Here is a 21,673-nt window from a genome sequence, read left to right on the forward strand (position 1 = left end):
TGAATTTAAAGCGCCACACTGAGGGCACCCGGAACTGACGTACACCAACTATGAAGAACTGAATGATGTGGCAAAAATGAAACGATTAATTTAATTCCGCGAAGACAATTCACACCAGCACTTTTAAATCCCACCTAAAATATTCAGGCACCAAATACTAACATAAACCAAATCAGAGCATCGCTCATCGCACTTGCGATCCAAAAAATCGCTGAAATCGCAAATGTCCTTCCGCCGCAAAATCCGCGCTGCTGCTTCCGGATTGTCAGTCTGAGCTGTTTCCGCCGCCATTGCGGGTCTGAGCGAGTCCCATCCGTGCAGAGAGGGAAGAAAAAAAAACATCAACCGTCTGGCGGATCGGCTTGACACGACGAAACCGCGACACTTGATTTCTCCATTTGAGAAAACCACAAATCCTGTACTCGATCTGTTTTCAATCGGGGGTGTCCGCGGAGAGGAGGTCGTCGCTCGCTAAAGCTAGGCAGAAATATTGCGAGGAGTCCGGCCGGTAGGATCGAGAACAGAAAGCCCAAACCATGGCTCAGATTCTGCCTATCCGCTTTCAGGAGCACTTGCAGGTGGGTTAACAAGGCATCTTAAACGTATGTAACGCGTTTAAAGCGTTATTTGTCGTCGGCGTTACTGAAATAGAGGTGACAGAGCTCGTTAGCTGTAGCGCTAGCTCAATGAATGACCTCCCATCCATCTCTACGGCTTTATAAACCGGTAACGTTAAGCTGCGTAACGTTACATAGACAGCATTTGTCAGGACTTTGTGTCGAAAGCGACAATACTTTACAGTAGTATTATAGGCTCTAATGTCGTTTTAATATCTTTATGATTTCCAAAACGTTAATCCTTCAGATTGAAGGTTCGAGCGCATCAATGATGCTCAAAGAGGCTGGTTAGGTAGGGAGCTCACTTGGGTTTGGGACGCAGTCTATAAAGGTGGATGCAGTGATCGCTGAAAGGATAAAACAAATATTCAGATTTCATCTTTATCTGATGAATGTAGTCCCATATGTGTCTGATAATAAAAATGTCACTTTGTTAGTCGCTAAATCATCGCAGCCCTCGTGAAGTCATATTTGTGAAAGTCGGCGGGGTTAATCAATATTGACGTTTATAAAACGTGATCAAACATGAATATTTGTCATGTGCTGAGAATTAAAGTTAATAAAGGTGTATTAAACTGAGTAACGTTAGACTGGAGATGACGATATGAGTCTGAAGTGGATCCTGCGTGCTCTTGACATTGCGCAGGTGCACCTCAGCGGGGAAGAGGATGGGCTTGTGAGAGACACAGCTATGTATTTTTATCACAAAAAGGACTATTGACATTTAAATGGTCATGTGGAAGACGTATTTATGACCTCTTACCTGTAGTGAAATTATATTGCGTATCTAGACAGCGTTTTTAAGCATCTCCTAAAAGGCTCCTATGATGTCTAGGAAAGTATGCTTTATTTTCAAGTCATAGCCTTATAATGTCCAAACACCCTTGTAGTTCCTTTTAATAACAGACCGCGCCATATAATTGTGCCCAAACTTGTTTTTCCTATAACCAGCTCCAGAACTCGGGCATAAACCCAGCAAACATTGGGTTCAGCACCCTCACAATGGAGTCAGATAAGTTCATCTGTATCCGGGAGAAGGTTGGCGAACAGGCCCAGGTGGTCATCATTGACATGAGTGATCCAAACACGCCCATCCGCAGGCCCATCTCTGCAGACAGTGCCATTATGAACCCAGCCAGCAAAGTCATTGCTCTTAAAGGTAAGCCATATGGGTGTAGGGACCCATCACACATCCAGGCATACATTATGTAATGATAATTTTCAGAAAGTAAAAAGATCTGCCTGTACGATTCCAAGAGGCCCTTTTCCTGCATATACAACATGACTGTTAATGAATTTGACATTTCTCATTGAGTTTAGCCTACTATTGTTATTGTAAATATCGTCCATATTCCCAACAAATTCATATCCTCATTCATACGTGTGTAAAGTTTTTGCTGTAAATTGTTTGGTTAACAATAGCCTTTAAAATGTTCATTGGAAGTGTTTTGCCGTCACAAATGCTTTGTCTGTTCTTGCTTGTTTTTGTTCCTTATTTGTTTTTGTTTCTTACTGCTTTCTTATGTTTGCAGACGGTGAGTTCAAATTCATCTATTTTGAGTTGTGGGATTATAAATGTGAATTGTGGGGTCAATCTGAATGATGTTAAATGATAGGCTAGGCATGTAGGGAGGGGGTCGGGATTGTGTGACATGCATGTAACGGCAATAGTGTTTTTTAATGCATAAAACTTAGTAAATTGTAGTTTTTTTGAACTATTGTCAATGCAATGCAGACGTCTAGCATAATCCAATGGCTTCTAAATTTAAGATATTTCTACAGTCGTAAATTCATGCAGAAAGATGTTAAAATTGATTATGACCTTGAACATAGCAAGAGCAGTAAGATTGACTTATAGCTCCAGTTCTGAATTTTACAGTACAGTTTCAGTAATGTTATTGTTTATCCTATTGTTAATAATTTCGATTCATTCATGAAATATATGTGGCTTATTATATATGTAAATACTTTGGGTTGACTGTATATTGATTATAATAAACTTTCATATGCGAATAGTATATTCTTGGAGATCTAGCCAATTACAAGGTCAACCATTTTTTTGTCCAAATGTATGACAGTGCTAGTGACCAAAGTAATTATTCTTCTATTTAGTTATTTCTTTTTTTACCTAAGCATTCTGCATTGGATTTTATGTCTTTGTAGTGTTGCGTAAAATGTCAGGTTGTTTGAGTTTGGGGTATCTTAAATTTTCTTTAAAAATTCAAAGCATATTAGCTCAGGGCTCCAGACTGCGACTTAATGGTGGAATTTTGCAACCAGTTTTCGAGACAGCGCAAGCATCGTTTTACAAATTATGAATTTCTTCTAGTTGTTGTTTCACGTGGAAAGATCAGTAGAACGTGACCCGCCACCAGTGCAGGCTGTGTAGGATAGTCACCTGCCTGGGTCACTCGCATCACTGATGGCGCACAATCCAGACAAGTATACTTTCATTTCTACGAGTCGCTGTTTGCTGTGATGGACTTTTTTAACCCGAGGACGATGGATTAGGTATATGAGACGTTTAAAATGAAACTAACTGCAGAGGAGTTCAGGAAACGTCATCTGTTTGTTTATCACTTGAGACAGCATCGGATCATTTCAAATCCGTTCACAGCCAGAACGAACGACGGGCGAATGCGCTTCTATTTACATGTGTGAACATGAGGAAAAGTGTCCTTAATACACACAAAAAAAAACATTGTAAGAACATAACAGCACGAGATCTTGGATTTTGCTTTAGTGTGTAACACTGTAAACAATTAAATATATACTTTTTGACAAACACACTTTCGGTTAGTTCAAATGATTTCAGATAACAGTCTCTGTATTTAGCACCTATCAATAACAAAGCTTCTCTGTAGACATTGCCTCTTTTGAAATAAGACGAACCAAATCTGCTATCAGTAATACAATTATTTTGGGGGGAAACTGAATGTACCCCTAATTCTTTTGCTTGCGCTCCTAAACATTTCAGTCAGGGGCTACAGTGCTCCTAGTAAAAAAGGTTAGTCTGGAGCCCTGTAGCTATACAACGTTTCTAAAGACTGTTGCAAATGGTGACTAATTGCAAATCAAAACTCTCGCTTGATGTTTGTAAATGTTTGTTTGTCCTATGGATGTTTCCTTTGCATTCTTACAGTTTCGTCATATTGTTCGTATTTTTCGTTACTTTACAATTACTTTTATAACATAAACATCATGTGGTTAGCTTACTCTTGACGTCTGTATGTTAACAAATGAAAATAAGTAAAATACACTATAAAATCCCTCTTTTATTCAAATGACTTCTGTCCCTGAATTTCAGCTGCGAAAACCCTTCAGATTTTCAACATTGAAATGAAGAGCAAGATGAAGGCCCACACCATGACCGATGACGTTACGTTTTGGAAGTGGATCTCTCTCAATACCGTTGCTCTTGTGACAGACAACGCCGTCTATCACTGGAGTATGGAAGGAGACTCGCAGCCTATCAAAGTCTTCGACCGACATTCCAGTTTAGCAGGCTGTCAGATTATTAACTACCGCACCGACGCCAAACAGAAATGGCTGCTTCTCATTGGAATCTCAGCACAGGTATGAATTTATCAACATTTTTTGTTAAGTCCAACGTGCCACCACAGTGGTTTTCTGATCTGTTTTCCTTTTATGTCAGCAAAACCGTGTGGTGGGTGCAATGCAACTTTACTCGGTGGACAGGAAGGTGTCGCAGCCAATCGAAGGTCACGCTGCTGCATTCGCTCAGTTTAAAATGGAGGGAAATGCAGAGGAGTCCACACTCTTCTGCTTTGCTGTTCGGGGACAAGCTGGAGGAAAGGTCTGATTACTGTGTCAGAAACAAACATCTCGGTTGTTCTTGAAGTTAAAAGACTGGAGTTTGACGTTGTTCTCGTAATGTTTTTTCTGCAGTTACACATTATAGAGGTTGGAACACCTCCGACAGGTAATCAGCCTTTTCCAAAGAAAGCAGTGGATGTTTTCTTCCCTCCAGAGGCCCAGAATGATTTCCCGGTTGCTATGCAGGTATTTGTTATTTTTAACGTTCTTTTAACTTTTTTGAGCATTTAAATCCAACCTTATTATGCTGAAATTATTGAAGTATTGAACACAAATACACAGTGTTTGCATTAAGACCCACATTTGATACTTTATATGATCCAATATAGTACCAGAATTGTTTATGGTGAAAAGTAAACAAGGTGCTTGTCATTCATGCATGTAACCCTGCATTCAATGTAGTCTGGGTTGCATTTCCTTTCAACTTGTAATTTTATTCATTGGTTTTAAGGACTAGGGCGTGTCACAAGCACAACCTGTCCATGTTGGCAACCGTCTTAATTTGGCTAACCTCTATCGAGTAACCGATGTATTTGTGCCAGAATGACATGGAGTTTGTTTACACACACCGTTTTTGTAGTTAACAAAATGTGCAGGGCCATATTAATTCTTTGCCTTCATCATTGCTATTTTATAGGATATTATCAATATATACTTTTTTCCAATGTGTACACATTTATAATTTCCTTTTCTAATTTGGTGGTAAAGTTTTAGACTTTTGAAGGTTTGGTCTTTCGAAAAATCGTTCCTGTCTCGTCCCTATCTAGATTAGCTCCAAGCATGACGTTGTCTTTCTCATCACCAAATACGGCTACATACATCTTTATGACCTTGAGACGGGCACATGCATCTACATGAACAGGATCAGCGGAGAGACCATTTTTGTGACAGCCCCTCATGAAGCCACCGCTGGAATCATCGGCGTCAACAGGAAGGGCCAGGTACTACGTTTGATGTGTGCCAACAGTCAGAAGAAAATGCTGCATTGGCTCAGTTTTACTCTTAACATTAGGGATTGTTTGGTCAGCAGATTCGAATGAAGCAGCTGAGCTTGAGGCACACCAGGGGTTTGTTTCCATATTTTCAGTGCGGGCCGAGTGTGTATATCTAGTTTGAGGTATTCAGTCTGTTGTAAGGGAATGCCATCAGTTGATGAATTATTATGGAGCTCCGAGCGGAGTCTTATTAAATATGCAGAGATGGGAAACACGATCTGTGCATTTGGTTACGCTCTCGTTTGTTTTCTCTCTTCATTAAGGTCTTGTGTCCAGCAACCTCCTCATTTCAACCACAAGACTGTCATGTCACACTAGGGCTGGCAAATAAATGTTGTTGTTGTAATCGTGATTTATTCAAAATATTTTGTTAGCTTATGATGTTAAATTGAATCATCTTTTTTTTCATTTCGGTCTTTACATTTCCTTAAGACTGTGTTGGGCAACTAATTCCACTGCCATGCCTCGTATCCTTTTGGATGCAGAAATGCCTGTGAATAACGGCATTTGTTGATCTCTCGACACATACAGTGAGAAGAGCATGTGATTCACAGTAGGTGGTAGAGATGTGATCTCTAATCCTCTTACGGCAGTCTGTGATGTGCTTGCTCAAGTCCTAGTGACCTCTGCAGCTGTCACGCTCTGTTCTGCACAATAAATACATCATGGGATACCTGCCTGTTCCTTTATGTATTACCCTAAGGTATACATTTGGATTGTGATGGGTGCCAGTCTATTCCATTTCACTGTAATATGTTTGTTAATGAATATAATTAAAGTCATGCAGAAGAGATTATAGACTGGTTTTGGCGCACAGATATAGCCAAACAACAAGCATTTAAAATGCAATACATTACACATAATGATGTCTTCAGAGGTGTATAAAGACCTTACGTAATGAAGCGTTATATATTTATTAACCTAGAATGAGCTATTTCGATCGACATACACTGCGAGTCCCCTTGCATGGAATTCACCATGTTGTTTCTACAGTAGCCCTTAATGGACAAACTGCTCCACATAGCGGTTTTCGTAATTACGCTATCTCCTGCGGCAAAGAACTGAAAAGGCGAAGACATCTTAGTCCTGTGTAAGCCACCGTAGAACTTCAAGAGGGAGGGGTGGAGTGAGCTGTTGGTTGCAATTCACAACCTCACCGCTAGATGCCACTAAATGTCATACACTGGACCTTAAAGGGATACTTCACTTTAAAAACTCAAAAAGAACCAATGTAGTGAAGTATATGTATGATGTCATAGACCACCAATAAAAATTGTAGCACTTTGTAGCCTTTAATATAAAGAATCTTCATTTCATATATTCATTGTCTTTAATCTATTTTATAGGTGCTGTCTGTCTGTGTGGAGGAGGAGAACATCATCCCTTACATCACCAATGTATTGCAGAACCCCGACCTGGCTCTAAGGATGGCCGTCCGCAACAACTTGGCAGGTGCCGAGGAGCTCTTCGCCCGCAAATTCAACAACCTTTTTGCGGGGGGTAATTACTCTGAAGCTGCCAAGGTGGCTGCGAATGCACCAAAGGTACGGCAGACTGCAAATTTCAAGCCTCATTAAACTTAGTCAGGCATTTATTGAAGTTCCTGATTGACTCTTGTGTTTTTTCAGGGTATTCTGCGCACCCCAGACACCATCCGCCGCTTCCAGAGTGTTCCGGCTCAACCCGGTCAGACCTCTCCTCTACTGCAGTACTTCGGGATACTACTGGACCAGGGCCAGCTGAACAAGTTTGAGTCCTTGGAGCTGTGCCGGCCGGTTTTGCAGCAGGGCCGCAAGCAGCTCCTGGAGAAATGGCTGAAGGAGGATAAGGTGCTTTCTCTTGTGAATACATAGAAGTATTAAAACATTATCACAGATGTATTTGCCATTCGCATTGGCTTGCAGTAATAGAAGCCTTTGAGCTGCGGTTGCACAACAACTAATAATCATCCGTCACTTTTCTATCATGCACTGTAATAGTTTTATGAGCATATGCTTTATTTCTTAACCCTTACTTCTAAAGTAATGTAGGAGACCAGCATGTTTTGTTAATGGTCATCATGACAAAGATTTGCGAGGTGTCAGCGTTAATGAATATGTAGTAAATGACAAGAGATGTTTTTCTTTGGTTTCCTGCAGCTGGAGTGCTCTGAGGAGTTGGGGGATCTGGTGAAGTCTGTTGATCCGACTCTTGCGCTCAGTGTCTATCTAAGGGCCAACGTTCCCAACAAAGTTATCCAGTGTTTCGCTGAGACTGGGCAGTTCCAGAAAATTGTACTGTATGCTAAAAAGGTGGGTTTAGCACTAAACATAATAAAGGAACAAAGGACTAAACGCGTAACATGAAATATCATTATTTTAGTGTATTATTTTCAAGCACATACTCTCACTTTTTTTCATGTAAATATTCAGACTTTTCACATAAGAAATATACACTTTTGTTTAGTTTTCATGAAAAAATAAAATATTTTTTCATTTCATGGACAAAAAAAATACACGCACACTTTTATTTTGATGTAAAAGGAAACTACTCGCACTTATGTTCATATAAAAAGAAAAATAATTATGTTCACTTTTGTAAGTTTTCTCATAAAAGAAAATATGCACGATTTTTCCCTTAAACAAAATACATGCACTTTTGTGTCAAATATATTCATTTTTGTCTTTTCGTCATGTAAAAGTAAAAAATGCTCAATCTTTTTGTCTGTGTATTTTTTCTTTAAAAGGAAAATATATTCACTTTCGTCTTATTTTGTGTGATAGGAAAATACACTCAAAGTTTTGGTTATTTTCACGTAAAAGTTAAAAATGCTAAAACTTTAGTTTTTTACATTTAAAGCGGAGGCAACACACAGATTCTGCAAATCTCATATTAATCTTGAGAACCTATAGAGTCGTATTGCTTGCTTTGAATCTTCGAAGAGTATTTAGTTTGATCAAATTTATAAAAGACAGATGGTCAATTCCGTGAAAATGTCAACCTTGCCATGAAAAAAATCAGTTCCTACCAAAAGTAATTATTGTCACGGCACAATTATTAACATTTGGTGGTTAAAATTCCCATGTGATAGCTGTCTTTAGATTTCTAAAGCATTTGTTTGTTTTTAGTGCATGATTTTTCATAGTCAGGAAAGTGCCATTTTCAGGATTGTCACATCCATAACGCTACATATAAGTAAATATTTTATGTTCTATAAATAGACAACCCTTCTCCATTCATTGGGTATTACTACTGCTTCTGAATTGTGCATTTTATTTAAAAGTAATCCTACATAGTTTTTCGTCTCCCAATAAACGCGTCCTTTTTTTGTCACATCCGTAACAAATCTGCGAAAATGTGTTTATAAGGCATATAATAAGTTAATAAAGACTTTTTTAAACGTTATTATTTAGTCACAATTTTAAATTAAGCTTAGTATTATCATCTTTAAATATAACACAAACATAATATAACTTACAGAAAATAAACTCCAGGCCTGGTCCTTTCTCGCCCTTCCTTGTTGTCGCTCCTCTCTTATGCCTCCGGAGCTCCTCTGTGAGAGATGCAAGACCGGTGCACGTGCAGCTGACGGTTGTTATCACTCACGTCACCGGCCTTGCGCTGTTCCCTCACAGCTCTAGTCCTGCCCTGCTCGCCACACACTCCCCTTCGAAACACTACGACGGCTGACAGAACATGGAGAATAACATGCAAGGGGACCCCCGGTGTATGTCGATAGAAAGAAAGCGTTTGTGTTCTCGTACTCGTTCTAAGGTCATAACAATGTAACGCTTAATGTGTAAGCTCTTTATACACCTCTGAGGACAGCCAAAGTATATTATATTTTTTGAGGAATCCTCGTATTCTTGCAAAAACCTACCCACATGTTAAAATAATACTTACCTGTACATGCTTATGTAATGCAAATGAATTCACTGATATTACAGGTATGTGTGAGAAAAGATGAGATGAATTCATGTTTCTAGGCACTCTAACGCGAGGCCATCTGTGTGCAGGTTGGCTACACTCCAGACTGGATCTTCCTGTTGAGGAACGTGATGCGGATCAGTCCAGAACAAGGTCTGCAGTTTTCACAAATGCTCGTTCAGGATGAGGAACCTCTGGCTGACATCACTCAGGTCTGAGACAGTACTGACTCTTATCTTCTTGTTAGATTTTTAATTTGTTTTTACAAAATTCGGAAGATGTGTTATTCTACGATGTCTAAAGTGTTTTTTTCTTTATAGATTGTGGATGTGTTTATGGAATATAACCTGATCCAGCAGTGCACTTCTTTCCTATTGGATGCCCTGAAGAACAACCGACCCACTGAGGGACCTCTGCAGACTCGTCTGCTGGAGATGAACCTAATGCACGCTCCACAGGTCTCTAGGGCAAAGCATTTAAAGATGCATCACATCTCTTCTTAACTCTTTTTTTTCTCTCTTTTTACTCTTCATTGTCGTATCTCACAGCACATGTGTTTTCATCTTCAGGTGGCTGATGCCATTCTGGGCAACCAGATGTTCACTCACTACGACCGCGCTCATGTGGCTCAGCTGTGTGAGAAAGCAGGTCTTCTGCAGAGAGCTCTAGAGCACTACACTGACCTTTATGACATCAAACGGGCTGTGGTCCACACCCATCTGCTCAACCCAGAGGTAAAGTTATGTTCTTCCATGTCTTGGTTGTAGATGTTTTCCATTCATAGAAACATGGGAAGTATGCAGGTCTGTTTCGCTTGCAGTGGCTGGTGAACTTCTTTGGGGCTCTGTCGGTGGAGGACTCTTTGGAGTGTCTGAGAGCCATGTTGTCTGCCAACATTAGGCAGAACCTTCAGATCTGCGTTCAGGTTGCCTCCAAGTATCACGAGCAGCTGTCCACCCAGGGCCTAACAGAACTCTTCGAGTCCTTTAAGAGTTTTGAAGGTATGCACACAAAATGCATTGCCATTTTGCATCCATATCGATTGTCATGAAAGGTCACAACTTCTAATCGGTATCTGGTTGTGTGGTCTGCAGGTCTGTTCTACTTCCTGGGCTCCATTGTGAACTTCAGTCAGGATCCAGAGGTTCATTTTAAATATATCCAGGCTGCCTGCAAAACTGGTCAAATCAAGGAAGTTGAGAGAATCTGCAGAGAAAGCAACTGTTACGATCCTGAACGTGTTAAGAACTTTCTCAAGGTATGGCATAAAAAATCAAGGTCACCTTAAAGGTACCTAAATTTTTTTTTAATTCTGTCGTCATTTAGTCACCTTATTGGCATTTCAAACCTGTATGACTTTCTTCCACATAACGCAAAAAAGTTAGTTTTTTATCTGGCACCTGTTCACATTGGGTTTGTGTCCATTCAATAGAAGTGAATGGGTGCCGGTGCTGTTTGGTTACCAACTTCAAAATATCTTCCTTTGTGCTCTGCGTAAGGTCATACAGGTTTAAAAATGACAAGAGGGTGAGTAAATGATGACAGGGTTCAAATCTAATTTAATTTTGAGATAACAAGCATCAAAGTTTTATTTCACATATTAGTTTTACTTTGATTTCAATCTTTGACTGCTTTATTCAATCAATATTTAAAACATCAAGGTTGTGTTTGACAGAATGTTCTTTAGGATGATTTTTATTGTTGAAACCGTAAATCACAAAAACGGCTTTAGCTGGGTTTTTATAGGCAGGGTCATAGATAACAAATGGACCATTTTATTTTAACCAAATTCTTAAACGTGTTTTAAACAGGAGGCGAAACTGACCGACCAGCTGCCCCTCATCATTGTCTGTGACCGCTTTGACTTCGTCCACGACCTTGTTCTCTACCTGTATCGCAACAACCTGCAGAAATACATTGAAATCTACGTGCAAAAGGTAAGTGTGATGTGTTTAGTATCCTGTTTCACAAAAACAGGACACTTCATGTTTGAATAGTATGAAATTGATCCGACCAAATAGGCTACACTTGTGTTCCTCAACATCTGTTCTATCGGCGTGAGCTAGTTCAAACAGAAAAGATTGTTGTGTGTTTCAGGTAAACCCCAGCCGCTTACCCGTAGTGATCGGAGGCCTGCTGGATGTGGACTGCTCGGAGGACGTCATCAAGAACCTCATTTTGGTGGTGAGAGGGCAGTTCTCCACTGATGAACTGGTGGCCGAGGTGGAGAAGAGAAACAGGTGCTTTAAGACCGCAAATAACCAGCGACCGCTTGTATATTCACTTGTTATTTTTAGTAATGCTTACATTTATATGATAGACTAAAGCTTCTCCTGCCATGGTTGGAGGCTCGTATCCATGAAGGCTGTGAGGAACCGGCTACTCATAATGCCCTGGCTAAGATCTACATCGACAGCAACAACAACCCAGAGCGCTTCCTCAGAGAGAACCCTTTCTATGACAGCCGCGTGGTGGGCAAGTACTGCGAGAAGAGGGACCCGCATCTAGCCTGTGTGGCTTATGAGAGAGGACAATGTGACCAGGAGCTCATTCACGTAAGGACGTCTTTTTTTCTTTGGAGAGGCATTTTATAGTTCTGCTCTAATTTAATATTTGGAGAAAAGTTGGTTCCTAATGTTTTCTCTTTTACATCAATAGGTTTGCAATGAGAATTCCCTTTTCAAGAGTCTCTCCCGATACCTTGTGCGTCGTAAGGATCCCGAACTCTGGGCTAGTGTACTTCTGGAAAGCAACCCATTCAGGAGACCTTTGATTGACCAGGTACACATGAGAAAGTGACTCACTACGATTTGAAGATTACCTTACCGACCATTAGTTAACATTACCGACCATCACAGGTTGTGCAGACCGCGCTCTCCGAGACCCAAGACCCCGAGGAGGTTTCTGTGACTGTCAAAGCTTTCATGACTGCTGACCTACCCAATGAACTCATTGAACTTCTGGAGAAGATCGTCCTGGACAACTCCGTGTTTAGTGAACACAGGTAATTTCAGGAAATGATCTTCAGTCAGAAGCGTTTAAAGACACAATATGTTAAATGTTTGCATTAAAATATCCAGAAATGTCAGCTGTGGAGGTGAAAACAACACCTCCCATCATTCCACCCTTCTTCGCAGTATCATTGAGCTACGCCTTTATTGTTTTGCATTTTTTTGTATGAAAAGTACATATTGTGTGTTTACGAGCTCATTTAGGGTTTAATCATTTCCACAAACGATTTGTAAAACAAATTGGTTTTTTTTATTTGTCTCAGGAACCTGCAGAACCTTCTCATCCTGACAGCCATCAAAGCTGACCGCACTCGCGTCATGGAGTACATCAACCGCCTGGAAAACTACGACGCCCCTGACATCGCTAACATTGCCATTAGCAACGAGCTCTTCGAAGAAGCTTTCGCGATCTTCAGGAAATTCGATGTGAACACATCAGCTGTGCAGGTGCTCCACCATCATATTCTCTCAAATACCATTTACAGCCTGGAACTTATTTTGCGAAAGTACGAGAACACGAATGCTTTCTTTCTATCATCGACTTTGGTTTCTCATCATTTGTTCTGCTGGACTGCAGGTTCTTATCGAGCACATTGGCAACCTGGACAGAGCCTATGAGTTTGCCGAGCGCTGTAATGAGCCTGCAGTGTGGAGTCAGCTGGCTAAAGCTCAGCTGCAGAAGGGACTGGTGAAAGAGGCCATTGACTCCTACATCAAAGCTGATGACCCCTCAGCTTACATGGAGGTTGGACAGGCAGCAGCACAAAGCGGTAAGAACAATAAAGCGGTATTCATTAATAAACCCCATTGGAGATCTTGAAAATGGAAAGAGGATACTGATGTTTTTATTTTGGATTGATCATGTTCTCCTCAGGAAACTGGGAGGATCTGGTGAAGTTCCTCCAGATGGCTCGTAAGAAGGCTCGCGAGTCATACGTGGAGACCGAGCTCATCTTTGCATTGGCCAAGACCAACCGCCTGGCCGAACTGGAAGAGTTCATCAACGGACCTAACAACGCACACATTCAGCAAGTACGAGTCTTCTACTTTACTTGAGCATGTTGTATTCTGTGTAAGGACAGACCTGTAACTTATTTTTTATTTGTCTAGGTTGGTGACAGATGCTACGACGAGAAGATGTATGATGCAGCTAAATTACTTTATAACAATGTGTCCAACTTTGGCCGTCTGGCATCGACCTTAGTGCATCTCGGGGAGTATCAGGCAGCTGTCGATGGCGCCCGCAAAGCCAACAGCACAAGGACCTGGAAAGAGGTTGGATCACAGTTCTTAAACTTGAACTCATTTGCTTTACTGTGTTTGTGTTCCACATTATTTAAGGTACATTTTCTGACTGCGGGTTTGTGTGTGTAGGTTTGCTTCGCCTGCGTGGACGGAAAAGAGTTCCGTCTTGCTCAGATGTGTGGATTACATATTGTTGTCCATGCGGATGAACTCGAGGAGCTCATCAACTACTACCAGGTGTGTCAGTACACACCAGATACTCGAGATTTAAAATCCTTATCGTATTGTGATGAATGACTGGAAAAGCATTCCAAGTTACTATTGTTTTGTTTTCATATTTATTGTATTTTTAATTAAATGTTGACTTTGCTTTTATTTTTGTATTTTTAGTTTTCATAGAAATTGTTTTTGTTTTTTATTAAGTGCTATTTAAGTTTATTTTATTTGTTTTATTTCAACGAAATTAGTTTTTTAATAAATTTGTATTTATTTAATAATTATTTCATAATTTACTAAATGTTATTTAGTAAAATGTTTTGTTAGATCTAGCTTTAGTTTACTTAAACAATGTACCCTCCATCAGGACCGTGCTTATTTTGAGGAGCTGATCACCATGCTGGAGGCAGCGTTAGGGTTGGAGCGTGCTCACATGGGCATGTTCACAGAGCTGGCCATCTTGTACTCCAAATTCAAACCGCAGAAGATGAGGGAGCACCTGGAACTCTTCTGGTCCAGAGTCAACATCCCCAAGGTCAGAGAGCTGAAACAGTCCCTGTAAAGTGCATAGAGTGTTCGAAGAACGATGGATTGATAATTTTGCCATGCAGGTTTTGAGGGCGGCAGAGCAGGCTCACCTGTGGGCGGAGCTAGTCTTCCTCTATGACAAGTATGAGGAGTATGACAACGCTATCATCACCATGATGAACCATCCTGCAGACGCCTGGAAGGAGAGTCAGTTCAAAGACATCATAACCAAGGTATTTGTCATTGCTTTGCATGAGAACCACTCATTAAATTAAATTTAAATCTGCTATGAAGTTAAGGTGGATTGATGTGAAGTATTGCGTGTGTTGTTGCAGGTGGCTAACGTTGAGCTGTATTACAAAGCCACTCAGTTCTATCTGGAGTTTAAACCTTTGTTACTGAATGACTTGCTGATCGTATTGTCCCCGCGGCTTGACCACACTCGCGCCGTCAACTTCTTCAGCAAGGTATCGCGCATTGACCTCTCCTGATCTTAACATCGCTTTTAAATGTCAAATCCTGAAACCACCTGAATTGTATGTTCTTTTGCGTAGGTCAAGCAGTTGTCACTGGTGAAGCCGTACTTGCGGTCTGTACAAAACCACAATAACAAGGGCGTAAATGAGGCGCTAAATAACCTATTCATCACAGAGGAAGATTATCAGGTAGGAAGTGTGTCTATATTTACTGCGACATTTTGTGTTTCTGTGGTGTGCCATTTGTGACATTACTTGGGCTTCAATTAACCTGTCTCAGTTTTCAGCTTTTCAACCCATGTCATTGTTCTCCGCAGGCTCTGCGCACGTCCATCGACGCCTACGACAACTTCGACAACATATCTCTGGCTCAGAGCCTGGAGAAGCACGATCTCATCGAGTTCAGACGAATCGCCGCCTACCTGTTTAAAGGCAACAACCGCTGGAAGCAAAGCGTTGAGCTTTGCAAGAAAGACAAACTCTACAAGGTCTCAGTCTTAGTCATATGGAACGTCAAACAGCATCTTAGTTTTCTACGACCTTCTGAACAAAATGTTTTGGTTTTGGTTTTTCACAGGATGCAATGCAGTACGCGTCCGAGTCCAAAGACACAGAACTTGCCGAGGAGCTTCTGCAGTGGTTCCTGGAAGAAGATAAGAAAGAGTGTTTTGCTGCCTGCCTATTCACCTGCTACGACCTGCTAAGGCCCGACGTGGTGCTGGAGACTGCGTGGAGGCACAACCTCATGGACTTCTCCATGCCCTACTTCATTCAGGTCATGAGGGAGTACCTCAGCAAGGTGAGCGTCCACCCTGTTGGTCGGATGGGTTAAAGTTTCAGATATTTTAGAAGCTTTTTTTATGTTTAGTTTTGGTAGAAATGCATTAGATTTGTTCCAAAACAATAGGTTGCCATGCTGTCTTGAAGTCTTCATAGACTGCTATCTTCTAATAAGTACTTGATTTTTTTAATCATATTTCGTCTTGGCTTGTGATTTTGGACACAGTGAATGTAATTGATTTTAGTTTTGATGTAAATTTTTCGTTTTAAAGAAATGTAAGGTTGAAAGCATGTGATGCTTTATAAAACTGTCTAGACAGGCTGACTTCTTAGGGCAGAAACATACTGCACGCGTGAGCAGCGCATCTTTTTTTCGGCGCACATGTTAACAGATGAGAGCATTCATACGGCACGCGTAAGCAGCACGTGCTCGCGGAGCGGGCAATGCTCTGCTTACGCGCTGCTCACGCGCGCTGAATGTTTTTTCGGCCGTCAGGCTTTGGAACAAAGCTCTTGTATGTCTATGTTTTTCATGTTTTTTATATAATTAGTCAAATGTATTCACATTTAAGAGAAAATCTCTTTTTGGTATTGCATGGTAAAGCTGCAATCTGTAGTTTTTTGGGTTGAAAATGAACAAAATTCTGTAATTGAAAATATTCAATACATGTTTCCTTACCTCACCCTGATTTACAACACTAAGCCTATAATAATGATTTAGAATTAGAGATGCACCTTAACGGCAAATAATCTGTAGACATTTTTCTCACTATCGGCTATCAGCCAATGATTAGAGCTGATATATCCTGTCAATCAAAAGAGGACAGGAAAATTTAATGAATTTGTGCTCTGTATATAGAAAATGTTAGGAAACATCACCAGTTTGATGGCCATTATTAATTATAGTCATTATATTAATTAATAACATTCAGAAAGGTAAGAAATATCAATTTAATCTTCAGAATCTGTATCGGCAGATATCACTCTAAATAATGGTTATGGGTGGAGAAATTTAGTAACATTGTATCTCTATTATAATTATTCTGACAATGACAGTTAAAAAGGTACACATGAGTAACTTGCAATTTCTAGTTTCAAACAGAGATGGCGATGTGGGGCCAAAGTTACAGATTGCAGCTTTAACTTTTATTTATCAATGAACATGGTTAAATCAAACGTTAAATACACATCTTAACCAGAAGTGTGTTCGTTTTTTATTTATAGTTGTAAAAGTGAATCACAGTAATACTAGTCGAGAAACAAAATGTTTTGTTTATCTTCTGATTTCCTGCTGTTGATTTCTTTTAACACTTCTGGTGATTTCTGCTTTTGTTCTCTACATGCTTTATTTCAATGCTGGACTGTTAAGTTTGCTTTTGTTTCTTAAGCTGCCACTCTTAAATTCCCTTTCAGGTTGATGCAATTAAGGAAAAGGTGAAGGTTCACTACTATTCCGCCTTTAACCCTTGTAGTTTGGAAGACTGAAACTTTGAAGAGTCTGCATGAGTTCTTCCTCCCATATCACTCTGCTGCTTCTCGATACACACCTTAACTAGACTTCCCTTGAGTTTCTTCTAGATTACTTACCATCTCGTATACCAGACGCTGTGATGCCAAACCTCAGAACCAGAGATGTTAGCTAGCTGGAATTAGCTGATGAACCGTCATTTTGATTATCATCAACGATCACTGTTTCTTAATCACTAAATTTCAAGATCGCTTAAGTTCATCAGATAATTCAGTTTAGTCTGTTCATGTTAGATTCAAAGTGAGATGAGAGCACGAAGTGACCACATTTTCAGTATTTTTATAAAGCATTTGATTTTCTTTAAACTGAGAGGTGCATATGTGCATGGTTGCTCGGTTTGCTTTCAACGTCTAGTGATGTTTTGAGAAAGTGTGGTCCTTCACTGAACTAAAACGCCTGTTAGTGACTTACAAAGCATGTGTTTACCATGTCATTAGCCCCCTTGACAGGTCAGGGAACGTGGCTGTTGGCTTTGCCTGCCTCTGGAAGCCGTGAATGGCTCTGTAAACCATCTCTCACTCCATCACTCCTTTACTCTTAAGGGCCGTTCACATTATAGCGATAACTATAAAAAATTACGTTTTAAAAATCGTTCTTAATTCAGGAGAATAGTTGGGTTCACACCATAACTATAACGATAAAGATACAGAGAATGATATCGTTGGGATCACGTAATTTTGGACTATTAGTGATCGCAACGCGGCTTTAATGTCAGAATTAAAGACTAGTGGTCGGAAAGCGGTGTGTTTATGGCGGGATATTATATCTATGTAACGCTTATGAGTCAGCAAACTGGCAAAATATATGCTTTATATTTCCAGCCTTTGCTGTCGTAGCCTATTTTGGAGAAAAGACATGCGGAATGAAAACGAAAGTATCAGCAGGTCATCTTCATTCATTTTAGTGACTGAGAACACTACAGCACGCAGGCTTAAAATAAACAACGTTATTGTTATCGTCCGCTAGTGTGGATGCAAATACGGTTATAGTTACAGTTATCTTTATAGTTATCGTTATAATGTGAATGGCCCTTAACTCTGCCTTTCTCTCATGCACTCTTTTTAACATAGGAATAACAAACTACACCTTTGGCATGATTTCTCCCTTTCTATGAAACTTCGACTTGCCGATCTCTATAAGCCTGCTCGACAGCATAATTCTTAATTCATATTTCAAATTCATAATACATAAAACCTTTCAATGTTGACACCAGCTCTATGAAGAGAACTGAACGCTCGCATGCACCGTTAAAGGAGAAGTTCACTGGAAAACGAAAGTCCTGTCATCGTTTATGTTTATCTTTCTTCTGTGGAACACAAAAGGAGAGCCTTTGAAAAGTAAATGATGAAGGTTTTTTTTTTTATGTGAACTGTTTCTTTAAATCGCATATATGTCACTCAATGACAGGTAAGACCATAGATGTATATACATAGACGGCCCTCATCGCAGCTGTGTCGTTGGGACACCAAACGCAAGGTGTCTGTCTTATTAAAATGATCCATAAATACTTGGGAGCAGGCTATTAAACAAAATTATTAAACAACATTAATAAGGTGTGTTAAAAACCTCTAGTATTGAGTTAAAACATACAAAAACACAAACCAGCACATTCTCAGTTGTGAAAGGTTCTCTCGTTTCTTTGGGAATGAAAATATTTTTGTTTTGGTAAACTTTTTTAATTGCAATTCAAATATGAACCATTTCAAAATGTCAAAGGAGGCATCTATGTGTATATATATATCTATGGGAAAACACTGGATTTTTGGACAGAAAGGCAACAGTAGCCAAGTTTCTGTTCGTAGCCTTCGCACAATGACTTTTTTTTGCAGGGGCATCTATTATACGGCACCTCTCCAGTGAGGTGTCCTCCCACTACGTTACAGATGTTTAATAACACAAAGTCAGACTTAAACCAGCAGAGCTTTTAGAAAATTAAACAAGAGGGTTCTGTTTTCTACATATTCACAGTTAAAAAACAACACCAACTGACTGGATGGCAGGACCATCTACCTTTAGTTTTAGTACCTTTTGGTTCTTATTTACAAAGGATCTATAGAATCATAGTGGTGTGGTTGCGGTGTACGTGAAGGAAATGCTGATTTATGAAGGGTAGTGTTCCATCGTGAGATATGAAGTGCTATGGCAAAGAGCTTGTGCCTTGAGACCTGCTTTGAAAGCGTGTGCACCTTGCATTAAGCTTGGCTTTATGCATCTCCCATGAATGGTCCCATCCAGCAGTCCCTAGTGCCTGACTCGAGGCCATTTATCTCTGCTCACGGTGTCTCTTTTGTCTTTCTTTCTCCCTCTGCTTCATTCAGATTGATAAATTGGATGCTTCAGAGTCTTTAAGGAAAGCGGAAGAGCAACTCACAGAAGCACAACCCATTGTCTATGGTAGGATTCTTGCCAGGATTTTCGTATGTGTTTATTTAGTAATGCAGAATTGCAGACCTTAAGTCAAGTGATGATTGACAACCTGCGGTCGCTCGGACATGAATGTTGTATGCGTTTTATTTCCAGGAACACCCCAGCTGATGCTCACTGCAGGCCCAAATGTCGCAGTACCCCCACAGCAGCCTTACGGCTATGGCTACCCCACAGCACCCGGCTACGGCCAACCCGCACAGCCAGGCTTTGGCTACGGCATGTAGAGCCCTCCTGCCCGCGGCTGTCCATCCATCTCTCCTTAAGTTTCTTACTAGCTTATTGTGGTCTACTCACAAGGTTATATAAAGTTTAAAGAAAAGATGCGCATTTTAAATTATTTTCCTTGCAATGCAATGAAGGACTTCATTTTTATTTGTGTTGTCAAAGAAAAAAATCGGACCACGTTTTTTGTTGTCACATTCCATATTTAAGGCTTATCACTAGTTTATTTTGTTGTTTTGAGGCAGATTTTTTAAGGGGGCATGGGTTGTGTATGTAAGTGGAGTTGTGAGAAGAGCAATTAACCTTAAACTATGTCGTGAAGCGTCTGATTTGCACTCTTGTGAGAGGAAACTAATGTAGAACTCTTAATTTTGATGTATTGTACGTGAAGAGCTTACACTGTCAATCTGTTTAATGCATTTCATTATTGTATATTCTGAAAAAAAATGTAAAACAATATTTGAACATCAACTTATGCATCCATGGGTACATCTAGCTAACACTAAGTAGTAATCTGATATTCTACACAAATATGTAGCTGTATGGAAATTTTAAGCGCATACAGACATGAATATAGTACACGATTTTAATCCCTTAGCATAAACTGGTTCCCCGTTTGACCTCGTAGTTGTTAACATCTCATTCACTCCATGTGTAACAGGTGACCTTTCCTTGTATTGAATACAGTGCTCTTTCTCTTGTGAATCCCATTTCCATAAATGAGCAAGGGACACATCGATCCTTCTGACTTCTGTGTTCACTCATCCGATTCTTTGTATCAAGGTGTGTGTGCGCCAGGTGTTGTGCTGTTCTAGCTCACTATTTTCAGTGTACAGGAGAATTAATACACAATGGATAACAATGCTTTGTCCTGTAAAATTTGTGTGTGATCTGCAGATCGGAAAATAGAGGAATATACATTTACAGGTTTGTGATGATTTTGGTGGCTTGATTGTAAATTGGCAAAGATTAAAAAGAAACTCATCCGTTCTCCATCATATATTTTGCCACTTTATTTTGTTTCGCAAATGATGTTAAAGCATACTTAACGAAGTACTAGAAATTCATATATATTTTAAAATATATAGTTTAGATTAAAGATCTGCTTGTTTCATCCATCACGTATAAAACAGCAGCCCGTAGAATTAAACACTGGATTTCTTTTACACGTTTATTAATAGTCAAGTTAAAAAAGGGCATGAACTTTGGTTGGTTCCAGAGGGGTTATTTGATATTGCTCTAGCTAGTGCGAGGAAAGCCATTCTGCTTCTCTGTACGGGTACCGGAAGCATAATTAACAAATAAAAGACCCGACTTGTGAAAAATACTTTGAATCATTTTGAGATTTTTATGCTTTTTATATTTGACCCAAATAAAGCTATAGCCAACAGTGCACACACGGCATATCAAAAAGATCCTCAAAACACACAATTACATGTTTTATAACAGTCATAAGTTTGAAGCTGCGTAATCTTTCTTTACACGTTGGTTTAGATTACTATGAAATAGCACAACTGCTGGGGGAAATACGTTGCAAATAAAAGCATCTCAAATATATCAAAACCATGTTATATTTTAACATCTTCAAAGCAGCCACCCTTGATTAGAATTTGCAAAATCATTCTTGAGGTCTCAACATCGATTCAATCTACTTTATTTAGGGCTTTTATATGCGTTTTTTTCTTGATTGTTTGGTCAAATATTCACATTTTTAACTACTGAAAGAAATGTATATGTTGGCAATAAAACAAATCTACAAATTAAAGCATACATCTTGAGATAATAAGATTGAGATTATTATAAACATGGTAGTACCGTTTTTAGTATAGTGTATAGATTAATAGATTATCCTAACATGGTGGATTATAAGGGTCCTTTCACTGTA

The 21,673-nt window shown here is 39.8% G+C and overlaps 1 protein-coding gene across 2 annotated transcripts; it reads left to right on the forward strand.

Moving 5' to 3' along the window:
- Positions 1–15: 15 nt before the first annotated feature.
- cltcb (clathrin, heavy chain b (Hc)) lies at positions 16–21,108 on the forward strand. Of its 2 annotated transcripts, XM_079481715.1 has the most exons (33): positions 16–578; positions 1,569–1,776; positions 3,925–4,193; positions 4,273–4,434; positions 4,527–4,640; positions 5,222–5,395; positions 6,796–6,993; positions 7,078–7,278; positions 7,588–7,740; positions 9,445–9,567; positions 9,676–9,813; positions 9,925–10,089; positions 10,176–10,356; positions 10,450–10,613; positions 11,167–11,292; positions 11,453–11,595; positions 11,676–11,910; positions 12,014–12,136; positions 12,214–12,359; positions 12,630–12,813; positions 12,944–13,136; positions 13,241–13,398; positions 13,477–13,641; positions 13,741–13,848; positions 14,195–14,362; positions 14,439–14,588; positions 14,691–14,822; positions 14,910–15,020; positions 15,149–15,319; positions 15,409–15,630; positions 17,025–17,045; positions 19,458–19,533; positions 19,660–21,108. In XM_079481715.1, the coding sequence occupies exons 1-33, from the start codon at positions 537–539 to the stop codon at positions 19,788–19,790; spliced, it is 5,055 nt and encodes a 1,684-aa protein (XP_079337841.1). In that variant the 5' UTR covers positions 16–536; the 3' UTR covers positions 19,791–21,108. The 2 variants fall into 2 exon arrangements, with proteins under 2 accessions (XP_079337841.1, XP_079337842.1); XM_079481716.1 differs by lacking the exon at positions 17,025–17,045 and having other exon boundaries at positions 254–578.
- Positions 21,109–21,673: the final 565 nt, after the last annotated feature.

The sequence above is a fragment of the Barbatula barbatula genome (assembly GCF_947034865.1).
Source record: "Barbatula barbatula genome assembly, chromosome: 19".
Classification (NCBI taxonomy): Eukaryota; Metazoa; Chordata; class Actinopteri; order Cypriniformes; family Nemacheilidae; genus Barbatula; species Barbatula barbatula.

Bases quoted from the DNA above. Each gene is read 5' to 3' on its own strand.
- cltcb (XM_079481715.1), top strand. From the start codon at position 537: ATGGCTCAGATTCTGCCTATCCGCTTTCAGGAGCACTTGCAG. The intron at 15,021-15,148 runs GTAGGAAGTGTG...TGTTCTCCGCAG, and splicing joins TCACAGAGGAAGATTATCAG to GCTCTGCGCACGTCCATCGA. The intron at 15,320-15,408 runs GTCTCAGTCTTA...GGTTTTTCACAG, and splicing joins AGAAAGACAAACTCTACAAG to GATGCAATGCAGTACGCGTC.